The following is a 25,743-nucleotide window of genomic DNA, read 5'->3' on the forward strand; positions in this document are numbered from 1 at the left end:
CAAGGTTAAGTGTTACTGTCTGACCAAACTCTCTCTCCCTTGCTCCATTCCAGGTTTTTATGAAGGAAACTGAGCGCCAAAAACTTCAGGATATTTTGCACAAGGAAGTGATCCGGAAAATCCTGCTCCTGCAGACGTGGTTCCGGGCAGTTCTGGACAGAAGAAGATTCTTGAAGAGCAAGCAAGCTGCAACCACTATCCAGGTACTTGACCCTATCAAATACCTTCGCCTTGGTTCATACAACAACACTTGAATAACTGGAGCAATGGCACAGAGGCAAACTCCAACCAGTGCTGCAGTCCAACAAGGCACAGAGAAACTAAACAACATTCCCAGGTCACAGCCTGTGTAACTGTACAGGGTCAGTGTTTATTCAGCAGGGTAAGGGCCACTCACTGTGTAACATTCCATCTCTCTCCTCTCCCCCCGCCCCCCCATCTTCTCTTGCTCTCCTACTCTCTCATTCTCTCTTTGCCCACTCCCCCTCTATCCCCCTACCACTCTTCCTCTCGCTCGCTCGCTCACTGTTTCCAGGTGCATTTCCGTTCCTACCTCCTGCGGTCAGCTTTGCGAAGATGCCGAGCAGCCAGTATGATCCAGGCAGCGTGGAGGCGATACGTGCAGCGACGTGATTTGAAGCAGCAGCTCCAAGCTTTGGCACTATGCCAGGCCTCAAGCCCTGGAGGTCTGGCCTCGGAAAGGTAATACCCATGATTTGAGGTGTTAGCCTGCTGTGGTCTTGTTGTTCCACCCCCAGGGGTTCAATTGCTGCTTTCGATTAATGTAAATTCCGTGTTATTTATTGGCAAATCTCCAGCTCCCAGTTTCATGGGAACAGGAGGAGGCCATTCAGCCCTTCCAGCCATCTCCTACTATCTAAGCTGGTTTTAAAAACCCATTGCCCTGCCTTGCCCCCTCCCCAGAAGAAAGACAATTTATCGATCTCCATATGAAATGGTCACTTGATGTCCAACTTCAGCAGCATTTTGGGGAGGCACAGTTTTGATTCCCAGCGCTGTGTGTGTGAAGAAGTGTTTTCTGATGTCACCCTTGAGTAGCCTCACTTTGCCGACAGGAGCCGTCCGCCCTCTCTCATTGTGTCTTCCCCCCAGTCCACACTCCCTGTAGGCTCCCCGCTCATCACTTCAGGCCCAGATCCTGGAATTCTCGAACTCCTCAGTCCATCAGACTGACAGGCCCAGGACATCAGCCCCACGCTGTCACATGTCTGGTTCGTTCTCTGACCTGCTGCTTTGGGTTCCTGGGTAACCCTAACTGCTATTCAACATCTTCAATCCATTTACAAATATGTTGGTCACTGTTTAGTCTTCACTGATTTCCAATGAAGTGGGAGTGACAGCCCTTAACTTTTAGGATGCATTCAACTGAGTGAGGCATCAACAGCCCCAGCAAAACTGGAATCTATGGAAATCCAGGCAGCAAACTCTCCAATGATTGGAGTTATACCTGGCTCATAGGAAGGTGGCCGTGGTTGTTGGAGGCCAGTCATTTCAGCTCCAGGACATCTCTGCCGGATTTCCTCAGGCTACTGTCCTCGGCCCAACCACCTTTGGCTGCTTCAGTGATGACCTTCCCTCCATCATTAGGTCAGAAGTGGGGATGTTCGCCAATGATTGCACAATGTTCAGCATCATTCGTGACTCCTCAGATACTGAAGCAGTCTATGTCCAAATGCGACAAGAACTGGCTGCTTTCCAGGCTTGGTCTGACAAGTGACAAATAGAGATTATGCCACTGAAATGCTTGGCAGTGACCAAAAACAGACTGCCTCCTGTAACAAGAACAGGTGAAGGGCTGAGAATTCATCATGCGTTTATTCAACAGGGTGGGGGCTTTGTTGGAAAAGCCGGTATTTATTATCCATCCGCAATTGCCCTGATTGATTTGCTCAACCATTCCAGAGGGCAGTCAAGAGTCAACCACCTTGTTGTGGGTCTGGAGTCACATATAGATCGGACCAGGATGGCAGATTTATCTTCCCTGAAGGACGTTAGTTGGAGGGGCGCGCTGTTGGAGGGTCAGCGCCGGGGGGAGGGGCGCGCTGTCAGAGGGTCAGCGCCGGGTGGGAGGGGCGCGCTGTCGGAGGGTCAGCGCCGGGGGGGAGGGGCGCGCTGTCAGAGGGTCAGCGCCGGGGGGGAGCATGGTGTTGTATATTTCAGTGAGATGTCAAATAGAGTAATTGCAAGACAGTATCTGAAGCTGGATTTTCCTCGTCCTGGGACTGATATTTATTTTATAACCAATATCAGCGAAGCACATTATCTGAACATTACTACTTGGTTTCTGGGTTCTTACTCTGCACAAACTGGCTGTACGTCTCCACATTACAACAACAACTGCATTTCCAAAAGTGAAAATACTATGTGGCCTTCCATGGTTGTGAGAGGTGCTACTAAAATGTAAGTTTGTGCTTATTGTTTGGTCCCCATTCCCTCACATTCCCGCCCCCCCCCAGTCACTATCTGATAGTGTTTGTTTTCTTGACAGTGTCTGCACGGTGCAGCAGCGAGAGCAGCAAGGGCCTGAACCTGCAGGTGGGGCTGCTCGGGCCCCAGAGGAGCCGGACCTCGTCCCGTCACTGGACACTAAGGTGGTGGAGCCGGCCCAGGAGCAGCCAGGTTGGAAAGAGGGTGCTGGCCTGGGCGAGGTACCCGAGTACGGTGCCGCTCCCTTAGCTCAGAAAGCCCCAGCAGAGGGCACAGAGAGGTCAAACTCCTGCCGGGAGAAGCGAGAGAATCGGAGGATGCGGGGACTAGAACATGACAAACTGCAAAGAGAGTTGGTATCACCAACACCTCGGGATGGCCCTCCATCACCTACAGACAGTGACTGGTCAGTTAGAACACTCAAGACTGTGGAAAAGGTGGCACAGAGTGCCAGTCCCCTGGATAAGGGAAAAGTCAATGTTCAGCCAGATAACGGACAACATTTGGGACAGGAACAGACGGAGGAAGCCAGCTCCCCTGGCACCAGGACTGAGTCCGGAATAACTCTGGAGCACAGGGTGGAAGGAGACAGGGTCCCACCTCTGCACTCAGGCCCTAGTCCTGACCCACAGGGTATGGACGGCAACAGAGAGGCCCTAGCTCAGCCTCAGAGGCCAAAGAGTCTACAGTTGGTCACTGCCAACTCCCCGGTGCCAAAGGACAATGTGTCAGAAAGATCCCACTCCCCAGCCACTGGTACCGAGGCTAATAGTAACCAAATCGCTTGGGAAGTTCTGGAAAGTCCAAGCTCCTCACAGGGAACTCTCCAGCGCTACAACGACCGTGGAAAGCTGAGGGACAAGGCTGAGAAGTGGAAAGATAAACGGTACCATGAGGCCATGACCCCTTCTTCAGAGAAGGAAGGAAGTCCCCATCCCAACACAATCGCAAAGTGAGAATCAAACCTCCTCCTTCCCTCCATCTCACTTGCTCCCTCCTTGTCTCTCTCTCTCATCTGTCTGTCTGACTCTCTCTCTCTCTCTCTCTCTCTCTCCCTCTCCCCCTCCCTCTCCCCCTCCCTCTCCCCAATTCCCTCCATCTCTAGTTCTCTTTTTCTCTCCCTCTCTCTCTGTTCTCCCCCCCAATCTCTCTAGTACTCCCTCCCTCTAACTCTGACCTGTTTGCTCTCTATCTCACTCTGTCACTCTCAGTAGAGGGTGTGGTATGGTGGGAGGGGTCAGATGTGATTTCATCGTGAGGCCATTCTCCAGCTCCTGCCCCTTTAACCCTCAGGCACAATCGCTGGGTGGGAACGAGCACTAATGGACCTGCCCCATCTGAACCCCCCTGTCTTTGTCTCTCCCTCCTCCTCTCCCCCAAACAGCAGGGACAAGGAAACCCCGTTACAGGAAGGTGGGGTGCAGCTGGACTTGACATCATCCCCAGAAACTGCAGCTGAGACCCCATTGCGAGAGGTAGGTTGGGGGGGCTTTCACTCCCTCTGTGTTTGTGTATGTGTCTGTGATGAGCTGCAGTTGATGGTGAGGATATGATCCAGAATCTACTGACTGGAGTAGATTAATCTGTGGGAGATTAATTTTATTACAAACACATTGAACCAGCGGAAACTGTCAGCTTCCAGACTGGGGTCACGGAGGTTCTGAAATGTAGGATCATTCGGTGTAGCTCAAGCTGGGCCCTTGTCGAGTGACCTCTGAATGTGGCATCCGTCCTGTCAATCTGCAACATCTACCTTTCCACATCTAGCTCCTTTTCTGTGTGTGTGTCTGTCTGTCAGTCAGTCACGTATAGACCACACCCACATGATCCAATTCATCAGGATCCTGTACTGACCCCTGATGGAAGCAGCCCTTGTCCCCTGACTGTGACTCCCTGGGGTTGGGAGTGGGCTTTTTGTGGATGGTGTGGGAGCCTGTTACAGCTGTGACATGGCTTATTGAAGTGGGGCTGGTGACGTGTAAACTCTCATATGGCAATCTCTCGGTTTTGCGTTTGGACAGTTTTACTGCAGACAGTCTCTCCCTAAAGCATGAGATTCTTCCCTTTTAATTTTGCTGCATACCTTTGATTGCCCTGGGGAACTGTTTTCAGTTGTGGGATTATTTCATCTCCTCTTGGCTGGTGTCAGACCTGGCTGTATGTTTGAGACGGAGTTTGGTGCCTGTCTTGTGTGTTGCCTCAACTATTTTCTCCTCATGAAAACTCTTGTTGGGATTGGCAACACTTCAGATAAAATCCCAGTGCCATCTGAGCAGGGCTGTGTCACTGGAGGATGGCAGGATGTCACCTGTCACGTGTGTGTGTGTGTGTGTGTGTGTGTGTGTGTGTGTGTGTGTGAGAGAGAAAGAGAGAGAGAGAGATGCTAATGACCTCCAGTGATACGACCCCAAGTTTTTCCTAATTTAAAGGCAAGGTATCTGCATTCCAGATACAATTCAATTTTACCAGTTTTAGAGCAAAACACACATTATTCTGACACTGTAGTTAAAACAAAAACAAAGAAGAATTAGAATAACTTAATTCTATTGGAAAACCTAAGCACAATGATAGATTATTTAACTACTAAACAGCAACTGTTCCAGTATGGTAATATTCCATAAACACACCCTTGCAAACAGCAAATTCGGTAAAACAGTTCTCTAAAGGCACTTCTCCAAGCCAGAAAGAAAGGATTTCAAGAGGGAAAAAAAAGGAGGCAGAGAGAACTTGGAGCATTTTGCTGTGACAGGGAGATGTATAGCACCTCCCAAACCCCCAGCAGTACTGAGAGTTCAACTAAAATCCTGGTTCTGTGGGAGTTTGACCCTACTTTCCAGGCTGCTTCTACTGTTCCAACTTTTAAAAAAAAATTCAAGGGCTCACAAACTGTTTATTTTATTGATTGTAATAGACTGTACGTCACCTCCGTCTCAACCTTTTGTTGTTTTAAAAAAACAGTACCAGAATAAAATAGACCTTAAATCCATAGTATTGTCACCTACCCTGCGAGTCACAGTCTGCCAACAGGAGGTGACCTGTTTATTCCTATACTCTGTTTCCTGTCTATTAGCTGATCCTTGATACATGACAGTATATTACCTCCTATACCATGTGCATTAATCTTTCCAACCAGCCTCCTGTGAGGGATTTTTATCAAAAGCCTTCTGAAAATATAATTATTCAACATCCATTGACTCTTCTTTAGCAATTTTGTTTGTAAGATCTTCCGAAAAAACTCCAAGTTTCTCAAACACAATTTCCCATTTTCCAAACCATGCTATGTCCAATCAAAATATTATTATCCTGTTGTCTAATGATCCCATCCTTTCTAATCACCTGCAGCATTTTCCTTCCTCCTGAGGAAGGGGTAACAGACCTGTAGTTCCCTGTTTACTCTCTCACTAGCCATTTAAATTGTGAGGTGACGTTTACTACCTTTCAAACTTCAGGGATCGTTCCAGAATCTGTTGAATTTTTGATGGCCGTCACCAGTGTATTGCTATAGCCACCACCCTAACACTTTGGGATGGAGCCGATCAAGTCCTGGGAATTTTTCAGATTTCAATTCCATTAATTTCTGTACTACAATCTTCTTAATGAAGCCAATTTCCTTCAAAGTATAAGTCACTCAAATTTGACATCATCCAGGACACAGCAGCCTACTTGATTGGCACTACATCCACGATCATTCGCTCCCTCCACCATAGATACTCAGCAGTGTGTACTATCTGTAAGGTGCATGGCAGAAATTCACCAAAGATCCTCAGACAGCACCTTCCAAACCCAGGACCAATTTTTTCGTAAAGGACAAGGGCAGCAGATATATATGGGAACACCACCCCTTTTCAAGTTACCCTCCAAACTAGTCACCATTCTGACTTGGGAGTATATCGCTGTTCCTTCACTGTTCTTGGGTCAAAATCCTGGAATTCCCTCCTTAAGGGCATTGTCAGTCAACTCACAGCAGGTGGACTGCAGCAGTTCAAGAAGGCAGCTCATCACCTTTTCAAGGGCAACTAGGGACAGGCAATAAATGCTGGACTGTTAGTGATGCCCATGTCCCATGAATGAAGGAAAAAAAAATTCTCCCTAGCTACTTGGATCTCTACCATCTGGGAAATTACTTCATAGAATCCCTACAGTTTGGAAACAGGCCCTTCGGCCCAACAAGTCCACACCGACCCTCAGAGCACCCATCCCCCATAACCCATCTAATATACAAATCCCTGAACACTATGGGCAATTTAGCACGGCCAATCCACCTAGCCTGCTCATCTTCCGACTGTGGGAGGAAACCGGAGCACCCGGAGGAAACCCACGCAGACACAGTAAGAATGTGCAAACTCTGCCCGAGGGTGGAATTGAACCCGGGTCCCTGGCGCTGTGAGGCAGCAGTGCTAGCCACTGTGCCACCTGTCTTTTCCAGTGAAAACTGACACAGTGATTATTTGGATTCTCTGCCACGTCCCTGTTATAAATTCTTGTGTCTCTGCCTCTAATTGACTCATTCATTTTAGCCAGACATTTCCATTTTAGGAATGAACAGGTCGGAGGTGTCGTTGACAGTGTAGAGGGCTGTTGTAGGCTGCAGCGGGACATTGACAGGATGCAGAGATGGGCTGAGAGGTGGCAGATGGAGTTCAACCTGGATAAATGCGAGGTGATGCATTTTGGAAGGTCGAATTTGAAAGCTGAGTACAGGATTAAGGATAGGATTCTTGGCAGCGTGGAGGAACAGAGGGATCTTGGTGTGCAGATACATAGATCCCTTAAAATGGCCACCCAAGTGGACAGGGTTGTTAAGAAAGCATATGGTGTTTTGGCTTTCATTAACAGGGGGATTGAGTTTAAGAGTCGTGAGATCTTGTTGCAGCTCTATAAAACTTTGGTTAGACCGCACTTGGAATACTGCGTCCAGTTCTGGGCGCCCTATTATAGGAAAGATGTGGATGCTTTGGAGAGGGTTCAGAGGAGGTTTACCAGGATGCTGCCTGGACTGGAGGGCTTATCTTATGAAGAGAGGTTGACTGAGCTCGGTCTCTTTTCATTGGAGAAAAGGAGGAGGAGAGGGGACCTAATTGAGGTATACAAGATAATGAGAGGCATAGATAGAGTTGATAGCCAGAGACTATTTCCCAGGGCAGAAATGGCTAGCACGAGGGGTCATAGTTTTAAGCTGGTTGGTGGAAAGTATAGAGGGGATGTCAGAGGCAGGTTCTTTACGCAGAGAGTTGTGAGAGCATGGAATGCGTTGCCAGCAGCAGTTGTGGAAGCAAGGTCATTGGGGTCATTTAAGAGACTGCTGGACATGCATATGGTCACAGAAATTTGAGGGTGCATACATGAGGATCAATGGTCGGCACAACATTGTGGGCTGAAGGGCCTGTTCTGTGCTGTACTGTTCTATGTTCTATGTTCTAACAGCAGCTTTTACAGACCTTTCTGTTTGCTCATTTGCATTCAGATTGTATTTCCCCTTCCTTCTCAGTTTCTTGGTCTTCCTTTGTTATATTCTATAATCCTCCCAATTGGCGGATTTGCTGCTATTTCTGACAACCTTCAAGGCCTTTTCTTTTTGCCTTACACCATCCTAAACTCCCTTTGTAAGTCACAATTTACTAACCTTTGAGCCTTTCCAACCTGAAGGGAGGTGGGCCATGTAATAATTTTTTAAGGTCTGTCCAGTGCCAGTAAGTGTGCTGATTGAGAGTAACTCAGTGTGGTGTTCACCGCTCTCAGAGTGGAAGCTAGGGGATAACGGCTAACCTGACCTGAGCTGTGAGACTCCAGGTCTAATTATGAAATTCTCGTCTAAGCATGCTTCCTCACAGTCACTGACTGGGAAACAATTTCTTTAACTTTTAATGCCAATAAATCAGAATTTATGGCCCCAGCTGGGTTTTGCATGAACATAATCTCTCAAGTTTTTTTTTCCGCTCATCACTTCCTCACATGTCTTCACATTCTTTTGTCTCTTGCTTCTTTCTGTCTCTATTCCCTCACCCACACCCACCTCTCCAGACTCTACCAACTGAACTGCAAGAAGGTGACAGGACACCGACCAAACAAGTGGTGCAGAAGAAAACATCTCAGGAACCGGATCCCACGCAGACTCTGGAATCTCCCAAGTATGTCAGATACTCATTGCTGGAGGACGCTGGTCTGAGGGCATTGCCCCTAGGGGTGTCATGGTGAAACTGGGCCATGGTACACGGTCAAGGTTCCCACTTTGGTCTAACTTGGTCTGGGAAGTGATTGTCAGCATTGGACTGGGGTGGGGGGGAGTGGTGTTCCAATGAAGTGGCATCCCCAAAGGGTGTTCCTACCTTTCGGAGGCTAGGAGGGGATGGTCTGCCATGGGCCACTTCCTCACAGCTTTAGGAAAGGCTCCTGTTACTGACTTCTGAGGGTGTGGTTAGCTCAAGGCTAACTCTCTCCTTTACTGTGGTCAACAGAGTGACCTGTGATTGCAGTGGACTGCGGAGATGGGAGTTGGGGGGCATTGGTTGGGTTGGGCTGGGGTGGAATTTTCTATTCCTGTATGATGATGAGATCTCACTTTTGGGTGAGTAAGTGTTGAGATGTTGGCAGGAGATTTAAGAGCTTGATAATACTGGGAGGCATTGAGATGGTAAGTTGCACCAAAGCTGAACATTGAGCAAATATATGTGGTCTGTAAGCAGCTGGAGTTCCTGACCAGGATCTGTTGGTGGGTATGGACAGTTGGGATAGTGAAGGGAGAGACAGTGTTGGGGTAGGGAATGGGAGACAGTGGCATTAAGCCCTAACAGTTACAGTTTGGTGAGAGACCCATGTAGTATCTGCCCTCACAATTTCTCCGATTCACTGTGGTTTTTGCTGAATGTGATTATTTTTCTTGTTGCACTTTCCTCCCCTTCCTGCCCTAATGTAGGTCTTTATACCGTGGCCCATTGCGGAGGTTTCTCGGGAAGAGACAAGCTGAAAAAAAGTCTTCGAAGGAGCTGTCACAGGCGCTGGATGAGGTCTCTCCAATCCTGCTTCCCGACACAATGAAGGGCTTTGGAGACAGTGAGTCTCTGGCTTCCTCTCAGTCCTGGGCCAATTATTTAAATTTCTGTCTAAAATCAAACTAGAAGTAAAAAGATACAAAAAGGTCTTTGAAAAAATAAAGAAAGCAGAGCTGCTGATGGCTGGGAAATTGTATTAACGGAGAAAATGGGCTCAGGAACAATAAGACTCGCAACAGTTGGCAGCTGTGATATTGCTCAAGAAAATGGTCAGTATTTTCAGGCGAGAGTGATATGCCAGATATCTCTGGGAAATAGACATTAAAGTAGCTATGGACATTTGACAAAATTGATGTGATAAGAGACACGTAATGGAGAAATTAATGCAGTTATGAAGAGTGACAGATCCTCATGATCGGATAGTTTTCAATGGAGATTTGAAAGGAAGTAGTTGAAACGGCATTGCAGACACCCAGACTAAAATTTTCAAAATTCTTCCAATCGTGAGCCATTTCTTTTGATTAGAAACTTGGTTGAGCTACTCACTATTTAAGAAAGGTGAGAAAGGGAAGTGGGAAGCAGTTAAAGATATAGTGAGTGGACATTACCACCTGAACAAACAGAATCAGTGTGAATTTGTATAGAATGATTCACTCCTGAATTTTCCAAAAAGATGATTAAAATAATTATCAGGGGAATGATTGTGGATTTACTTCAGAAAGACTTGACAGTTTTGGATAATGATACTGAGGAAGCAGCTCTTTAAACAGCATGAATGAAAATATAACATTACAAGAGAGATGTTAACAGCTGAAGCAAATTGCAAATGGATTTCATTTTAGATAATTGTGAAGTGATCCACCTTGGATGTAAAATGGAAAGGATTCCATGACTTTCCCAGTGGTGAGGGTCTAGATCCTCGAATCATGCAGATGTCACTAATAGCTGCAGAAAAGACACAATAAGGTGAGGTAATAAAATGATGAAGGGTCTAGGCCCGAAACGTCAGCTTTTGTGCTCCTGAGATGCTGCTGGCCCTGCTGTGTTCATCCAGCCTCACATTTTATTATCTTGGATTCTCCAGCATCTGCAGTTCCCATTATCACTGATACAATAAGGTGAGAGACCTTTTTAGCTGGAGGACCAGCAAACCAGTGGAGGTTGTGCTGCAGTTCTGGTTACAGAACACCTGGAATCAGTTTGACTCTGGGTATGAGCTCAGGAAGCAGATATTACCCTTAAAGGGAGTGCTGTGTTCATTTACTGGAATAAGACCTGGACTTGCACAGGTTAAATTCTGCAGGATATTAATAAAGCAGGGTATTAATCTCTGGAATTGAGAAGGTTTAACACTGATTCGATCAAAGCTTTCAAAATATTGAGGGAAAAAGACAGGATAGATTGAGAGAAGTAATGTTCGAGGACCAGGGGCAGAGTCTAAGATTTCCAGCTACCCTCTACAGGAGTGAAATTCAGAAATATTTCTACACACAAACAATGGGAGAATCTTCCACAAACAGCAACTGATGCTTGATCATAGACTGTCGAAAAGGCCCTTCAGCCCACTGACTGTGTACTAAACTTACAATAATCCCAAGGCCTTGAATGTTATGACATTTTGAAGTCCTTGTCCAAGTTCTTTTTAAAGGTTGTGAGATTTCCCACCTCGCCTTGCCCCAGCCCCAGGCAGGGCATTCCCACCTGCCTCTGGCTGAAACAGCTTTTCTCCACATCCTCTCTAAACCTCCAGCCGTTCTGAGGTGTTTACTAGCCAGTAGTAACGTGGGCCATGTGTCATGCTATTCCTGGAGGCACGGCAAAAATTAAAGATTTTAAGAAGTCTGCAGAATTCCCAATTTCCCTGTCTTTTAGACCCAGGGTGGCAGGAAATACAGACCAGATTTCTGTACTTAACAAAACTTGCTGTTTATTTCAAATCAGTAGATTCTAACCACAGAGAAATAATAATAAACCAATGGACAATAACACTGTTAACTAAACTGGTCATCCCCTTAAAAACCTCACACACATCCACTCCTCTCACACTACCCCAAACATACACACCCCCCACGCACATACCCCCTCCAAACACACACACACCCACAGATACACACACACACACACAAGCATGACCCCCGCCACAAACTCTCTCTCTCACACATACCCCCAACCCCACACAAGCTGTCTCTCTCACACTGTGTCCCTATCTTGCACTCTCTGCCTCACATGCACACACTCAGATGATGGAATCAAACAAAAATGATGAATAAATGTAGAAACTGTGATGCTGCAGATTGGAGAATTATTCTTCCTTTCCTGGGGTTTCTTTACAGAAGTGGAGCTGGGTAAATCTGCCACTTTCCCCATGGCACAGACCCCCCAGTACCTGTACCCTGACACAGGCAAGGAGCACACCAGCAAAGGGAAGAGAAGTCGCAGCATCAAAATCAGCAATGCCACCAGTGCCTCGGAACAGTGGGGGGCCCACTTGGGCCAAAAAATCACTAATGCCAACGAACTGAAGAATCTGGATGAGTTCCTCCTGAACAAGGTGAGCTGCAGATTACTGACACACACACACACAATCTCTCAGCTTCCTTCGTTGTCTCCCTCTTAGACAATAGGTGCTGGAGTAGGCCATTCGGCCCTTCGAGCCAACACCACCACTCATTGTGATCATGGCTGATCATCCACAATCAGTATCCTGTTCCTGCCTTATCCCCATAACCCTTGATTCCACTATCTGTAAGAGCTCTATCCATCTCTTTCTTGAAAGTATCCAGAGACTTGGCCTCCACTGCCTTCTGGGGCAGAGCATTCCATTTATCCACCGCTCTCTGGGTGAAGAAGTTTTTCCTCTTGTGGCATCTGCTCCCTCCCCGTCCATTCCTCACCTCCCTCCCCCCCCCCCCCCCCCCCCCCCCCCCCCCCCCCCCCCCCCCCCCCCCCCCCCCCCCCCCCCTCCCCCCCCCCCCCCCCCCCCCCCCCCCCCCCCCGTCCATTCCTCACCTCCCTCCCTCAAGTGCTTTCAGTGTGCTGTCTTTTTACTCGCTGATTGGTGCTTTCTGTGTAATGATGGGGATTATGTCATTGATGGTGATTGGTGCTTTCGGGATTATGTCATTGGCAGGTGAATGACCTCAGTTCCCAAGCTTTGCAGGAATCGAAAATTGAAACTTTATTCATCACTGTCACTGAGAAATTCCGACTGACCCTGAAAAGCATGTACCCTGTCCACGTGAGTATGGGTCACTCAACTTTGCAAAAGGGGCTATTTCAGAACAATTGCTGTCAGCGGAATTCGATTCAGATCCCACACACACACTCTCACTGGGATACGGGGTGCCACACACACACTGACTCTCACTGGGGTACGGGGTGCCACACACACACTGACTCTCACTGGGGTATGGGGTCCCCCACACACACTGACTCTCACTGGGGTACAGGGTCCCACACACACACTGACTCTCACTGGGGTACAGGGTCCCACACACACACACTGACTCTCACTGGGATACGGGGTGCCACACACACACTGACTCTCACTGGGGTACGGGGTGCCACACACACACTGACTCTCACTGGGGTATGGGGTCCCACACACACACTGACTCTCACTGGGGTACGGGGTCCCACACACACACGCTGACTCTCACTGGGGTACGGGGTCCTACACACACACGCTGACTCTCACTGGGGTATGGGGTCCCACACACACACGCTGACTCTCACTGGGGTATGGGGTCCCACACACACACGCTGACTCTCACTGGGGTACGGGGTCCCACACACACACACACACACACACACGCTGACTCTCACTGGGGTACGGGGTCCCACACACACACACGCTGACTCTCACTGGGGTATGGGGTCCCACACACACACTGACTCTCACTGGGGTACGGGGTCCTACACACACACGCTGACTCTCACTGGGATACGGGGTCCCACACACACGCGCTGACTCTCACTGGGGTATAGGGTCCCACACACACACTGACTCTCACTGGGATACGGGGTCCCACACACATACGCTGACTCTCACTGGGGTATGGGGTCCCACACACACACTGACTCTCACTGGGGTACGAGGTCCTACACACACACTGACTCTCACTGGGGTACGGGGACCCACACACACACACACTGACTCTCACTGGGGTACGGGGTCCTACACACACACACGCTGACTCTCACTGGGATACGGGGTCCCACACACACACGCTGACTCTCACTGGGGTACGGGGTCCTACACACACACGCTGACTCTCATTGGGATACAGGGTCCCACACACACATGCTGACTCTCACTGGGGTATGGGGTCCCACACACACACTGACTCTCACTGGGATACGGGGTCCCACACACATACGCTGACTCTCACTGGGGTATGGAGTCCCACACACACACTGACTCTCACTGGGGTACGGGGACCCACACACACACACACTGACTCTCACTGGGGTACGGGGTCCTACACACACACGCTGACTCTCACTGGGGTACGGGGTCCCACACACACACACACGCTGACTCTCACTGGGGTATGGGGTCCCACACACACACACTGACTCTCACTGGGGTACGGGGTCCTACACACACACGCTGACTCTCACTGGGGTACGGAGTCCTACACACACACACGCTGACTCTCACTGGGGTACGGGGTCCCACACACACACTGACTCTCACTGGGGTACGGGGTCCCACACACACGCTGACTCTCACTGGGGTACGGGGTCCTACACACACACACACTGACTCTCACTGGGGTCAGTTGTAGTTTTTCTTTCTTTTATTAACCTTCGTTGTTTTATGAACAATGTAGAATGGTCAGACCCATGTGAGCTACAAGGACCTGATGAGGAATTATCAACTACTTCTGACCAAGATGGTGGGTGAGAGACAGAAAGCTGAGGTGCAGTTTGTCCTCAACCTCTTCCAGTCCCTGCTTGATGAGTTTGCTCGATGTTACTCCAAGAAAGAGGAGTTGGAGGCGCTGAAGGTAACTCTGAGCACCAGAATGTAGGGCTTTGCGAGGTCCCAGACAACATTCCCTTGGATGGTCCCTGGGGTGGAGACCAGTGAGTTATTTGGGGTCGCTGGGATTGCTCTCCTTTGAGCAGTGGAGGAGGGAGATTTAATCCAGATTGTGATTGAGGAATTAAATCAAAATTGCCTCCAGGGCAGGAGGGCTGGTACCAGGGAGTTATAGTATTTATGGTAATTAGCTACAGTCCTGGTGTGGGGGATGGGGGTTATTTCCTTCATTGAGATGTTGTGATCTGGAACATGCTGCGGGGGTTGGGGGGGTGCAGATCTTTCAAAGAGTCAGCATGTGTGTGATGGACCAAATGGCCTCTTTGTGTGGTGTAATAGTCTGTGCTGTGGCTCATGCTGGATGTGTTGAAGTGGCAGGCATCATTGTGAATATGTTGAGTTTAGGAGCCAATTCCTCTTCCCCCCCAAAATCATCATCATTATTATTAAATGAGATAAAGAAGGCAGAAAGCTAAAGGACAAGGGATTTGTAAATCCCAAAAAACTTAGATCCAGGTGCAGCAAGTAATAGGGGAGGCCTTTAGCTCAAAGGGAATGGAGTATAAACCTGTGCAAGGCACAGCTGAATATTGTGGACAGATTTAGGTCCTTTGTCCAACGAAAGATAGACTGACGTTCGGAGACAGGGCAGAAGGGGTTTCATCAGGACGGTGAGCAGGGTGGGCCAGTGCTCATTGGTGTTCCAAAGAATGAAAAGTAGCTTTATTGAAACATACAGGATTCTTACGGGGTCCTTGACAAGAGAAAAATCTCTTCTCTTAGGGAGTGAATCTGTGGAATTCTTTACAGCTGAGGGTTGTCAAGGCTGGGTCACTAATTATGTTCAATGCTGAGATTGACTGAATAAAATAATAAGGAATCAAGGGTTCTGGGGGAAAGGCAGAAGTGTGGAATTGAGGATGATCTCATTGAGTAGCACAGCAGACTTGATGGGCTGAATGGCCTACTTCTGTTGTTATGCCTAATGGTCTTACAACTGAGTCAGACAGGGAATGAGGTTGAGCCTCATTCTGGAGAAATTTGGCATCCAGAGACTGAAGGCCCACTCGGGTGACAGACTCTGCTTTGGATCGGGGGGGTGTTGGGCAGTGGGAATGGGCATCAGGCTTGCCACACCTCTCTGTGCATGGGCCTTTCCACAGGGCCACGTGCTCACGTCCTCACAGGTGATGTTGAGAAGCACTTCCTTACACAAAAGCTAACGGAAATCGGGAACCATCTTACCCTCAAAAACCACGTAGATACTGGGGTGACCCAAGTTTTGAAGCTGGGAGTGGATCAGTGTTTGTCAGGTTAAGGTAGTCGGGATGTTGGGCTCAAGGCAGGTAATTAGTACAGATCTCAAAGTCATGAACCCGGTTCGAGGGTCAAATTCACCACCATCTGTCTTTAATATTTCTGGTGTTATCAGTCTGCTCTGAGCAGCAGCTATTTTGTATCCATTGACCCGTTGTCTTGTTTCACTCTTGCTCCGTAACAGCCAACAAAAGCCCGGAAGAAGAGGCGGAAACGCAATCAAATTGTGAGTACTGGGTCATAGGCTGCTGCTTTCTGTTCTCTTTTGATGATGGCTTCTATCAGGGTTGGTTTTGTCAGTCTTGGCTTAGCACAGTTTGTGCGAGAGAATTATTTGTAGCATTAAACTTTGAGACACTAAGTCTCAGGGAAAGCTTCTGATGCCCTGAGAACGTTGAATAAAATTCATCAAAATCTTCATCCCAGTTTCTTTGATTTGGTCACAACCAAGTCTGAGAGAGAGAATGAAAAGTTAATTTGATAAAGATACACTACTGCTGCAGTTTGTAGGGATTTCTCATGACCATTTCTGAGGGCCTTAAAGCATTGGTCAGTCTCGCAGGTGGGTGGGCACTCCTCCATTTATTAATGACTATGTCCAAGATGATTTTTGTGAATGGCAGTGGTTTGTGAATGGTCATACAGTCATAGAGCTGTACAGCACAGAAACAAAACCTTCAGTCTGACTCATCCATGCCTACCAGGTATCCTAAATTAATCTAATTCCATTTGCCAGCGTTTGGCCCATATCCCTCTTAGACCCTTCCTATTCACATACCCATCCAGATGCCTTTAAAAATGTTGTAATTGTACCAGCCTCTATCACTTCCTCTGGCAGCTCATTGCATACACACACCACCCTCTGCGTGAAAAAGCTGCCCCTTAGCTCCTTTTTAAATCTTTCCCCTCTCACCTTAAACCTACACCCTGTAGTTTTGGACTCCCCTATCCTGGGGAAAATGCCTTAGCCATTCACTCTATTCACGCCCCTCATGATTTTATAAACTTCTCTAATGTCACCCTCAGCCTCTGTTGTTCCGGGGAAAATAGCCCCAGCCGATTTAGCTCCTCCCTATAGTTCAAAGCCCCCGACCCTGGCAACCCTTGTAAATCTTTTCTGAACCTCTTCAAGTTTCACAACATCCTTTCTATCTCAGGGAGACCAGACCTGCACACAGTATTCCAAAAGTGGCCTCACCAATACCCTGTGCAGCCACAACATGACATCCCAACTCCTGTACTCACTGCACTGACAGCAATGTGACAGTGATGGCAGTCTGTGAACAGTGACATTTGAATTTTTCAGAAGGAGGAGCACTTTGGGCATTTATTCCGGAGTTACCAAGTGAATATCCGGCAGTCGTGTGAGCAGTGTTCCTCCTACATCTGGCCCATGGAGAAGGTTCTGCTCTGTTGCAGTAAGTACCAGCATGTCTGCGCACTGACCTAGATGTTAACTTGGGTTTTCCTGGCACTGAAAACAAGTCAGACAATAAGAGAAGCACTTTTTACTTATACAGATGATCCAGCACCCAGTAATGATAGTGTTCCTGTACTGATCCTGTCAATCCCCTGAAGACATTACTGCAATGACTGACTGGGACTGGCCCACACAGTATCACTGAAATGTCCTTCACCGGCTGCAGCTTACTGGAGAAATAATTTGGCATTTTTAAAAGGAGATTTTTAAGTAATTTGGATCTTGAGTCCATTGGATATCATTTGTGTGAATTAAATCTACAGTTCACGCCTACTCATTAGTTAAAGCCAATGGGAGCCAGTGTTCACCAGAGCAGCATTGTTGTTGGGAGGAAGAGGTGCTTGAGAAGTTTGTTTCAGTGCTGACAGATGCTCACTGGGAGGGATTGGTTGTCTCGAATGTGTCTGGTCAGTATTCAGGGTTGCACTAGTTATAACCTGCTTGTCCCCTTCCCGTTCCTAGCTTGCAAAATGACTTGTCACAAGAAGTGCCTCCTGAAGATTCAGGCCCCCTGCCAATCAAGCTACAACCAAAAGGTGAGCAATGTAAGGAGCAATTTGCCCAACAGGTGAGGAGCAGCCTGCTCTCGGGCTACAGTGTGGTTTGCAATGGTGCCCCTGTATCTCGAGTACCAGGAGTGAGAGGCATCACTCGCAAACTGTCACTGCCCACACAGTCCAGCCCCACAGCCGCACTCTCACAGCTATGGCTACACTGCTCAATCTCACTGTCCTCTCTCTCCCACCCCATCCTCAGAGTGACCCTGACGCAGCCTCTCGGCATTTTGGTGTTGAGGTCTGCAGACTGACTGACGAGAACCAGACGGTGCCTGTGGTCATGGAAGTGTTGGTGGAATATGTAGAAATGAATGGACTGTACACCGAGGGAATTTACCGGAAATCTGGTGCAGCAAACAAGATGAAGGAATTACGGCAGAGACTGGAACAAGGTAAGTGTCACACACCAATCCAGCCCCACAGTGTAGAGGGAGCTTTACTGTGTATCTAACCCCATGCTGTCCCTGCCTGGGAATGTTTGATTGAGGGGGAAACAGTGTAGAGGTCCCTCTACACCGTATCTAACCCTGTGCTATCCCTGTTCTGGGAGTATTGATGGGGGACAGTGTAGAGGGAGCTTTACTCTGTATCTAACCCTTGCAGACCATGACTGTGTTTGAAGTGTCCGTGCCTCTGTCTTTCAGACCTGACATCAGTGGGTTTGGAGAAATACCATATTCACGCTGTTACCGGGGTGCTTAAGCAGTGGCTTCGTGAACTTCCAATCCCCCTGATGACCTTTGCTCTTTATGGTGACTTTCTGCGTGCTATCGGTGAGTGTGGTTTGTGGTCACTCTGAATCCTGGATGTACTGGGTCCCATCGAGGCGATTGTTGACAGTTTGTGGATCTGTCATATTGCTCCCACTCCCCTGCACTGCCCTGCCCCTCCGTGCAAACTCCATCAGAACACTGCTGCTGAATCTGTTCCCACTGCTCATTTCAGGCAGTGTGCTCCAGACCAGTACGACTCAAATCAAACTCCTCGTTTCCTCCTCTAACTGACTCACTTCAACCTGCCCTACCCTCCCACCCTGATCACTGACCCTCCTGTGACTCAGGGCACTTTCTCCTGATTTACTCGTTTGAAAATGGATGAGGTTTTGAAGAATTCGACTTTGTTTCCTTTTAAATTCTGTTTGACAAGATCACTCTCTGTCTTCCCGGATGTGATCCTAAATTATCACTGCAGCCTCTACATTGTCTTGACATCCACCCTGAGGTGTCTGGTGTTCAGAAATGATTCCAATTGACAGCAGCAAACTTCTAATGTGCTTAATTTTCCTTCCCCATGTTGATCAGAGCACCCTGGAAGACAAGAGCAGATCCAAGCAGTTTACAGTGTCCTCAGTCAACTGCCGAGTGACATTTACTGCACGCTCGAACGACTCATCTTCCACCTGGTCAAGTAAGAGGCGCACTGGAACGGGTTAACAGTAGCAATGGGGTGTTTAGGACGTGCTGCTACCTGGTGAAAGTTGATATTCAAACCATAAACACTCAGACCAAAAGTCTCCATTTCACTATGTTCCCACATTGGGAAAGGCAAGGGCAAGTGTCCTCTTCCCTGTTAGGGTAAGAGGATTGGGTGGAGGGGCTGCGACTGGAGGACAGGAACATTGGAGGATAGTTACACTGGCGATTTCTAATCTGATCAGTTTTACATCCTTCTAATCTGATCAGTTTTACATCCTACTAATCATTAAGGAACTGCCAGTAGGAACCAAAGCTCCTCTCTCCATCCAGCTGAGACTCATGACTAGAGATAATAAAGTGTGGAGCTGGATGAACACAGCAGGCTGAGCAGCATCTTAGGAGCACAAAAGCTGACGTTTTGGGCCTAGACCCTTCATCAGAAGAGGGGGATGGGGAGAGGGTTCTGAAATAAATAGGGAGAGAGGGGGAGGTGGATCGAAGATGGATGGAGAAGATCTTCAATCCGCCTCCCCCTCTTTCCCTATGTATTTCAGAACCCTCTCCCCCTCCCCATCCCCCTTTTCTGATGAAGGGTCTAGGCCTGAAACGTCAGCTTTTGTGCTCCTAAGATGCTGCTTGGCCTGCTGTGTTCATCCAGCTTCACACTTTGTTATCTCAGATTCTCCAGCATCTGCAGTTCCCATTATCTCTGAGACTCATGACTGTTCACTGCTCAGTCTCATTGGGATCAGATTCCCTCCTGATGCTGAATCAGAATCTGGAGTAAAGGAGGTTCTGAGGAAGGGTTAACTCTGGTTTCTTTTTGCAGATGCTGCCAGACCTGCTGAGCTTTTCCAGCAATTTCTGTGTTGGTCCAGAATCAGGAGAGTTGGCTCATCTGGCACTGGGCACCAGCTGTACCCAGCTGATTACCCACTCATTGTGATGTTTGCAATATGTGGGCAGGTACCTTGGTTGGCAGTGGACTCATTTCTCAAAGCACTCCTTAAACTGTTGGTAAATTCAAAGAAACAGAAATATCTTTTAATTCATTGTGCAGCTTCAAATACTTCTGTAATGCATTATTCCCCTGCTTTACAACTGTGACAGCACTTCAAACTGAGTGTCACTCTATAACATTCAGGACGTGGAAGGCGATACTGCGGTGCTCATGAAATGTATCCTGCTGTACACTGCCCCAATCAAGCCCAAACTTCTGCTGTTCACACCCATCCAGCTGAATTCCAATGGATTATTTGGTGTACAGCTCCCCGTTCGTTTCTGCAGTCACATTTGAACAGACTGAAGCCTTTCCATCAGGACAATGTCTTGATAGTCTGTGATCAAACTCCTTTCCAATAATTGCCAAGGTCAGATCATTAATGGATGGAACCTTTGCCTGATCCTCTCAAAAGACCAAACTCCTCTCAAAATATCTCCACTGTATGAAGAAACTGTATTCATTTGGGTCTACTCTTAAAAATTTAACTATAGCCTGAGCATCTCCAGCCGTGACACCTGAACGCTTACATCTGAATCTGCCCTGAGCCGCCTCCCCTTCATTGCCCACAGCCATAGCTGCAATGACCATGTGCCCACAAGCTTTGAACTACTTCACCTATGCCCCTAGACTACCTTGGTGCTGGCTGATCTCTAGCACTGGATGAGTTGCATGCTTTTCAAACTAAATGTTGAAGCTCTGCCTCCACAATCTTCCCTCCCTTGACATCAATTTCATCTTCCTCCTTTGTCCCTCAGTCACAGTGACTGATCTGAGCACCCAGCTTTCTGCATCGCCGAGGTTGTCTCTTCTATCTCGATAATATCGCCGATCTCAACTTCACCCTGTGGACATCTGGTGCTGAAGTCCTCATCTGCATTTTTGTAATCTCGAAGTGTGACTATTCTGCTGGTCAGAGGCTCTCGCCTTCCGCTCTCTGTAAGCTTGATCTCATTTTTAAACAACTCTGCTGTCTATTTGATTGCACATCCATCCCAGTTAGCCGAATACCACCCGGAATTTCCTGCTCAATTACTACTGGCCATAACTTCAACTACCTTGAGCTCCAAAAGCTTTTCCTTAAACCCCTCTGCCTCTTGGGACAGAGGCTACTAGACTTGCTGTGTTTATCTCGCTCCCTCTTTACCTCACTCTGATCCTGAAAACTGCTATTGATCAAACGCCTGGTCACCTGTCTGACAATCTGCTCCATTTTAACCTGTTTTTAGAAAGTGTCTTTGGAAGCTTGGAAGGACACTGTTCAAATGCATATAGTTATACAATACAATACAGCACATCAACAGGCCATTCAGCCCACCGAGCCTACACTGCTAATTCTTATTTAGACCCGTTACTTAGTGCCCATATGCAGTTTCTTTCCCTCTGTTCGTCTCTCAAGGGACACTTTAAATGTTGCTAACATCCCTGCTTCCACCACCTCCGCAGGCGGTGCATTCCAGGCACCCACCACCCTCCTTGTGACACATTTTCCCTGCACCTCTCCCCTAAACACTCGGCCCCTCCTCATCTTGAACCTGTGCCCTCTTGTAGTTGCCCTTTCCACCCTGGGGGGAAAACCCCTAACTATCCACTCAATCTATGCCCCTCATAATTTTTTGAGACCTCTATCAGGTCATCCCTTTCAGACCAGGCAACATCTTGGTAAACCAATTTCTGAAGAAGGGCCTAGTCCTGAAACGTCAGCTTTCCTGCTCCGCTGGTGCTGCTTGGCCTCCTGTGTTCATCCAGCTTTACACCTTGTTATCTTGGTAAACCTTCTCTGCACTCTATTCAATGCATCCTCATCCTTCCGGTAGTGTGGCAACCAAAACTGCACACAATATTCCAAAACTGGCCTGACTAAAGGTTTGTAAAGCTGTAACTTAACTTGCCAACTTTTAGATTTGATGCCTTCTTGACCACCTATTCCATCTGTGTTACCACTTCCAGGGATCTGTGGACCTGAGTGCCCAGGTCCCTCTGTATCTCAGTGCTCCTAAGAATTCTGCCATTTATTGTATAATTCATATCTGAATTTGATCTTCCACCTCACACTTGCCTGGATTAAACTCCATCTGCCATTTCTCTGCCCAAATCTGCAATCTGTCTAAATCCAGCTCTATCCTTTGACTATCCTCCTCACTATCTGCAACTCTGCCAATTTGATGTCATCTGCAAACTTGCTAAACAACTGTTACACAGAATCCCAATGAACCAGACCTTTTCCTCATTAGTTCCATTGGAACTAGCTGTTCCCTGTCACAAAAACATTGATTTACAAGAATGGTTCCAGGAATGAGAAACTTCTACAATGAGGGTAGATTGTGACAGTTCTCCTTAGTCTGAACAGGGCTGGGAGGAGATTTTACAGTTATTCAAAATCATGAGCAGGCTGGATAGACTAGATAACATTTTCATTCAATTTTTAAAGATTCATTCATGGGATAAGGACATCCTAATTGCCCAGAGAGGATTTGGAGTCAAACAAATTGCTGTGGGTCTGGAGTCTCATGTAGTCCAGACCAGGTAAGGAAGGCAGTTTCCTTCCCTAAGGGATGTTAATTAACCAGATCGTTTTTTCTGACAATTAACAATGAATTCATGGTCCTTGTCAATTCCAGATTCAACCGTCTGCCATGGCAGGATTTGAACTTGGGTCCTCGGAACATGACCTGGATCTCTGGATTACCAGTCCAGTGATAATATCACGAGGCTGTCACCTCCCCCCATATAGTTACAGTGAAGTTGTTCCAACTTGTAAAAGGAACAAGAACCAGAGGGCATGGGACTTAGTGATGTGCACAATACGTAAGGATGATGTGAGGAACCACCTGTTTATCAGAGTTGTGAGACCAGGAAATGTGGTGGGGGCCAGTTCAAGAGGGGCGTTAGATGGTTATTTGGACAGAGAGAGTGTGCAGATGTATGGGGAAAAAGGGAGGAGATTAGCACCAGGTGTTGATGCTCATTTCATGAGCTGGTGCCGACATGATGGGCTTGAATGTCTTTCTGCGCCATAACAGTTTTGCAATTCTGCGAGTAGGATTTTGAACTCTCTTCTCGCCTGAAGTTGTTGTGAAATTGGAGTTTGTTCCCTTGTTTCAGAGTGGCTATACTAGAGGAGATGAATCGTATGTCTCCCAATGCACTGGCGATTGTCTTTGCCCCATGCATTCTTCGTTCGCCAGACAGCGCTGACCCACTGACCAGCATGAAAGACGTCTCTAAAACAACCATGTGAGTTTTATCTCGTTCCCATGTGAAAATAACTTTGTTGAGAGGACTGAGTGTCCAGCACTGACTCTGTACATGCGTGTGCATGTTTGCAGTGACAGTAGCTAGTTTGACTGAAAACCCCATTGAGATTTTTTTGTTTTAACTTGTTCATTCCTTCTGTAAAGAACATTAGTGAACCAGGTGACTTTTTATTAACAGATGGGAACTGCAGATGCTGGAGAATCCAAGATAATGAAATGATCACAGGTTTGCCATTAACCAGCATTTTCTTCCAGATTTCTATTTCATTCCAATTTCTGGTTTGCGACTGGGAGGTGCAGTTGTTTAGTGCGAACCGAGCAGGGACCGCTTTGCAGAACACCTCCGCTCGGTTCGCACTAAACAACTGCACCTCCCAGTCGCAAACCATTTCCACTCCCCCTCCCATTCTTTAGATGACATGTCCATCATGGGCCTCCTGCAGTGCCATAATGATGCCACCCGAAGGTTGCAGGAACAGCACCTCATATTCCGCTTGGGAACCCTGCAGCCCAATGGTATCAATGTGGACTTCACCAGCTTCAAAATCTCCCCTTCCCCCACTGCATCCCAGAACCAGCCCAGTTCGTCCCCCTCCCCCCACTGCACCACACAACCAGCCCAGCTCTTCCCCTCCACCCACTGCATCCCAAAACCAGTCCAACGTGTCTCTGCCTCCCTAACCTGTCCTTCCTCTCACCCATCCCTTCCTCCCACCCCAAGCCGCACCTCCATCTCCTACCTACTAACCTCATCCCACCTCCTTGACCTGTCCGTCTTCCCTGGACTGACCTATCCCCTCCCTACCTCCCCACCTATACTCTCCTCTCCACCTATCTTCTTTTCTCTCCATCTTCGGTCCGCCTCTCCCTATTTATTCCAGAACTCTCCCCCCATCCCCCTCTCTGATGAAGGGTCTAGGCCCGAAACGTCAGCTTTTGTGCTCCTGAGATGCTGCTGGGCCTGCTGTGTTCATCCAGCCTCACATTTCATTATCTTGGATTCTCCAGCATCTGCAGTTCCCATTATCACAGTAGGAATCAAGCCCATGACCCTGGGGCATTTGGCCTGGGTTTCTCAATTACTAGCTCAGCCACTAGGCCATCACCTCCCCTGATGTTAACTGTCTGTTGTTTCCTGTTGTTTTTCTCTCCCTCAATGAGATAGGAGCTCAGGAGGATTCTCCACTGTCCACACCTGAGTTGAAAAGCTAAGTCTAAGGTGTGGGATCATGCCCAGTTGATTAAATCTCATCCACAATGCAGTAGGTGATGAGGAGGAAGCCCAGCTAAGGACAACTATCACCAGACTACCTGACAGCCAGGGAGCATGAACGCACAGAAAGAAGTCATTCTGTGCCTCACCTTTCAAAGAACTATCCAAATTTTCACTGAGCTGCCCTTTGTCTGCATCGAAAACTGTTCTCCTCACCTAACCTCTGGTGTGTGGTCAATGATTGTAATGTGTATTCCCTGTTGTTACTGACACTGCCAACACCAGAGAGAGAATTGCCTTGTGATTTAGAACATCTCCATTAAGTCGCCCTTTGATATTCTGTGTCTGAGTGAAGAGCTTCTCAATCCTTTTCTCACTGTCATCCTATTTTGAGGCTTGAAATTGTCACAATCCCTGAGAGAAAACTGAGAGGGGGACAGGGTTTGGAAGAGGAACATGAGAGAGGGATGAAGGACCAGATCTCCACTTCAGCATCTCCAATTGGGAATTTTCAGCTTGCTAACCCACTGTGGCCTTGTTTTAAGGAAACAATCCCAGTCTACATTCTGTCCACACACATCTATTTTCAAAGCTATTGGGAAGCAGGGGGTCTAGTTGGAATGCTTACTAAAGGACTAACACAGGTACAGTCGGCAGAATGGCCTCCTTTGCCTTGATTGAATTTTTAGAGAAAGTTACCAAAAAGGTTAAGGATGGCAGTGCAGTAGATGTTGTTTATTTGGATTTTAGTCAGGCCGTTGACAAGGTTCCACTTAGTAGACTAATTAGTAAAGTTCGGTCACGTGGGATTCAGGGTGAGTTTGCCGATTGGATACATGATTGGCTTAACAGCAGGAGACAGAGTGAAGCTGGAGGGTTGGTTTTCGGCCTGGAGGCCTGTCGCCGGTAGTGTTCCACAGGGATCCGTTCTGGGCCCTCTTTAATTTGTCATTTATATAAATGATTTAGATGAGAATATAGAAGGCATGGCTAGTAAGTTTATGGATGACACCAGAACAG

At 47.7% G+C, this 25,743-nt stretch overlaps 1 protein-coding gene across 1 annotated transcript in view; it reads left to right on the plus strand.

Annotated features, from left to right (window-relative positions):
• LOC125465804 (unconventional myosin-IXb-like) overlaps positions 1 to 25,743 on the plus strand; it is a 48,951-nt gene that overhangs the window by 13,268 nt on the left and 9,940 nt on the right. The window contains exons 2-17 of the mRNA XM_059638421.1: positions 54 to 203; positions 536 to 702; positions 2,510 to 3,400; positions 3,833 to 3,923; positions 8,470 to 8,576; positions 9,362 to 9,498; positions 11,771 to 11,988; positions 12,568 to 12,675; positions 14,273 to 14,449; positions 15,986 to 16,027; positions 17,108 to 17,219; positions 17,744 to 17,817; positions 18,038 to 18,230; positions 18,483 to 18,611; positions 19,140 to 19,245; positions 23,359 to 23,490. Of these exons, the coding sequence (XP_059494404.1) occupies positions 54 to 203; positions 536 to 702; positions 2,510 to 3,400; positions 3,833 to 3,923; positions 8,470 to 8,576; positions 9,362 to 9,498; positions 11,771 to 11,988; positions 12,568 to 12,675; positions 14,273 to 14,449; positions 15,986 to 16,027; positions 17,108 to 17,219; positions 17,744 to 17,817; positions 18,038 to 18,230; positions 18,483 to 18,611; positions 19,140 to 19,245; positions 23,359 to 23,490 (2,834 nt within the window). The remainder of the gene's footprint in view (positions 1 to 53; positions 204 to 535; positions 703 to 2,509; positions 3,401 to 3,832; positions 3,924 to 8,469; positions 8,577 to 9,361; positions 9,499 to 11,770; positions 11,989 to 12,567; positions 12,676 to 14,272; positions 14,450 to 15,985; positions 16,028 to 17,107; positions 17,220 to 17,743; positions 17,818 to 18,037; positions 18,231 to 18,482; positions 18,612 to 19,139; positions 19,246 to 23,358; positions 23,491 to 25,743) is intronic.

Source organism: Stegostoma tigrinum, chromosome 30, assembly GCF_030684315.1.
Source record: "Stegostoma tigrinum isolate sSteTig4 chromosome 30, sSteTig4.hap1, whole genome shotgun sequence".
NCBI lineage: Eukaryota > Metazoa > Chordata > Chondrichthyes > Orectolobiformes > Stegostomatidae > Stegostoma > Stegostoma tigrinum.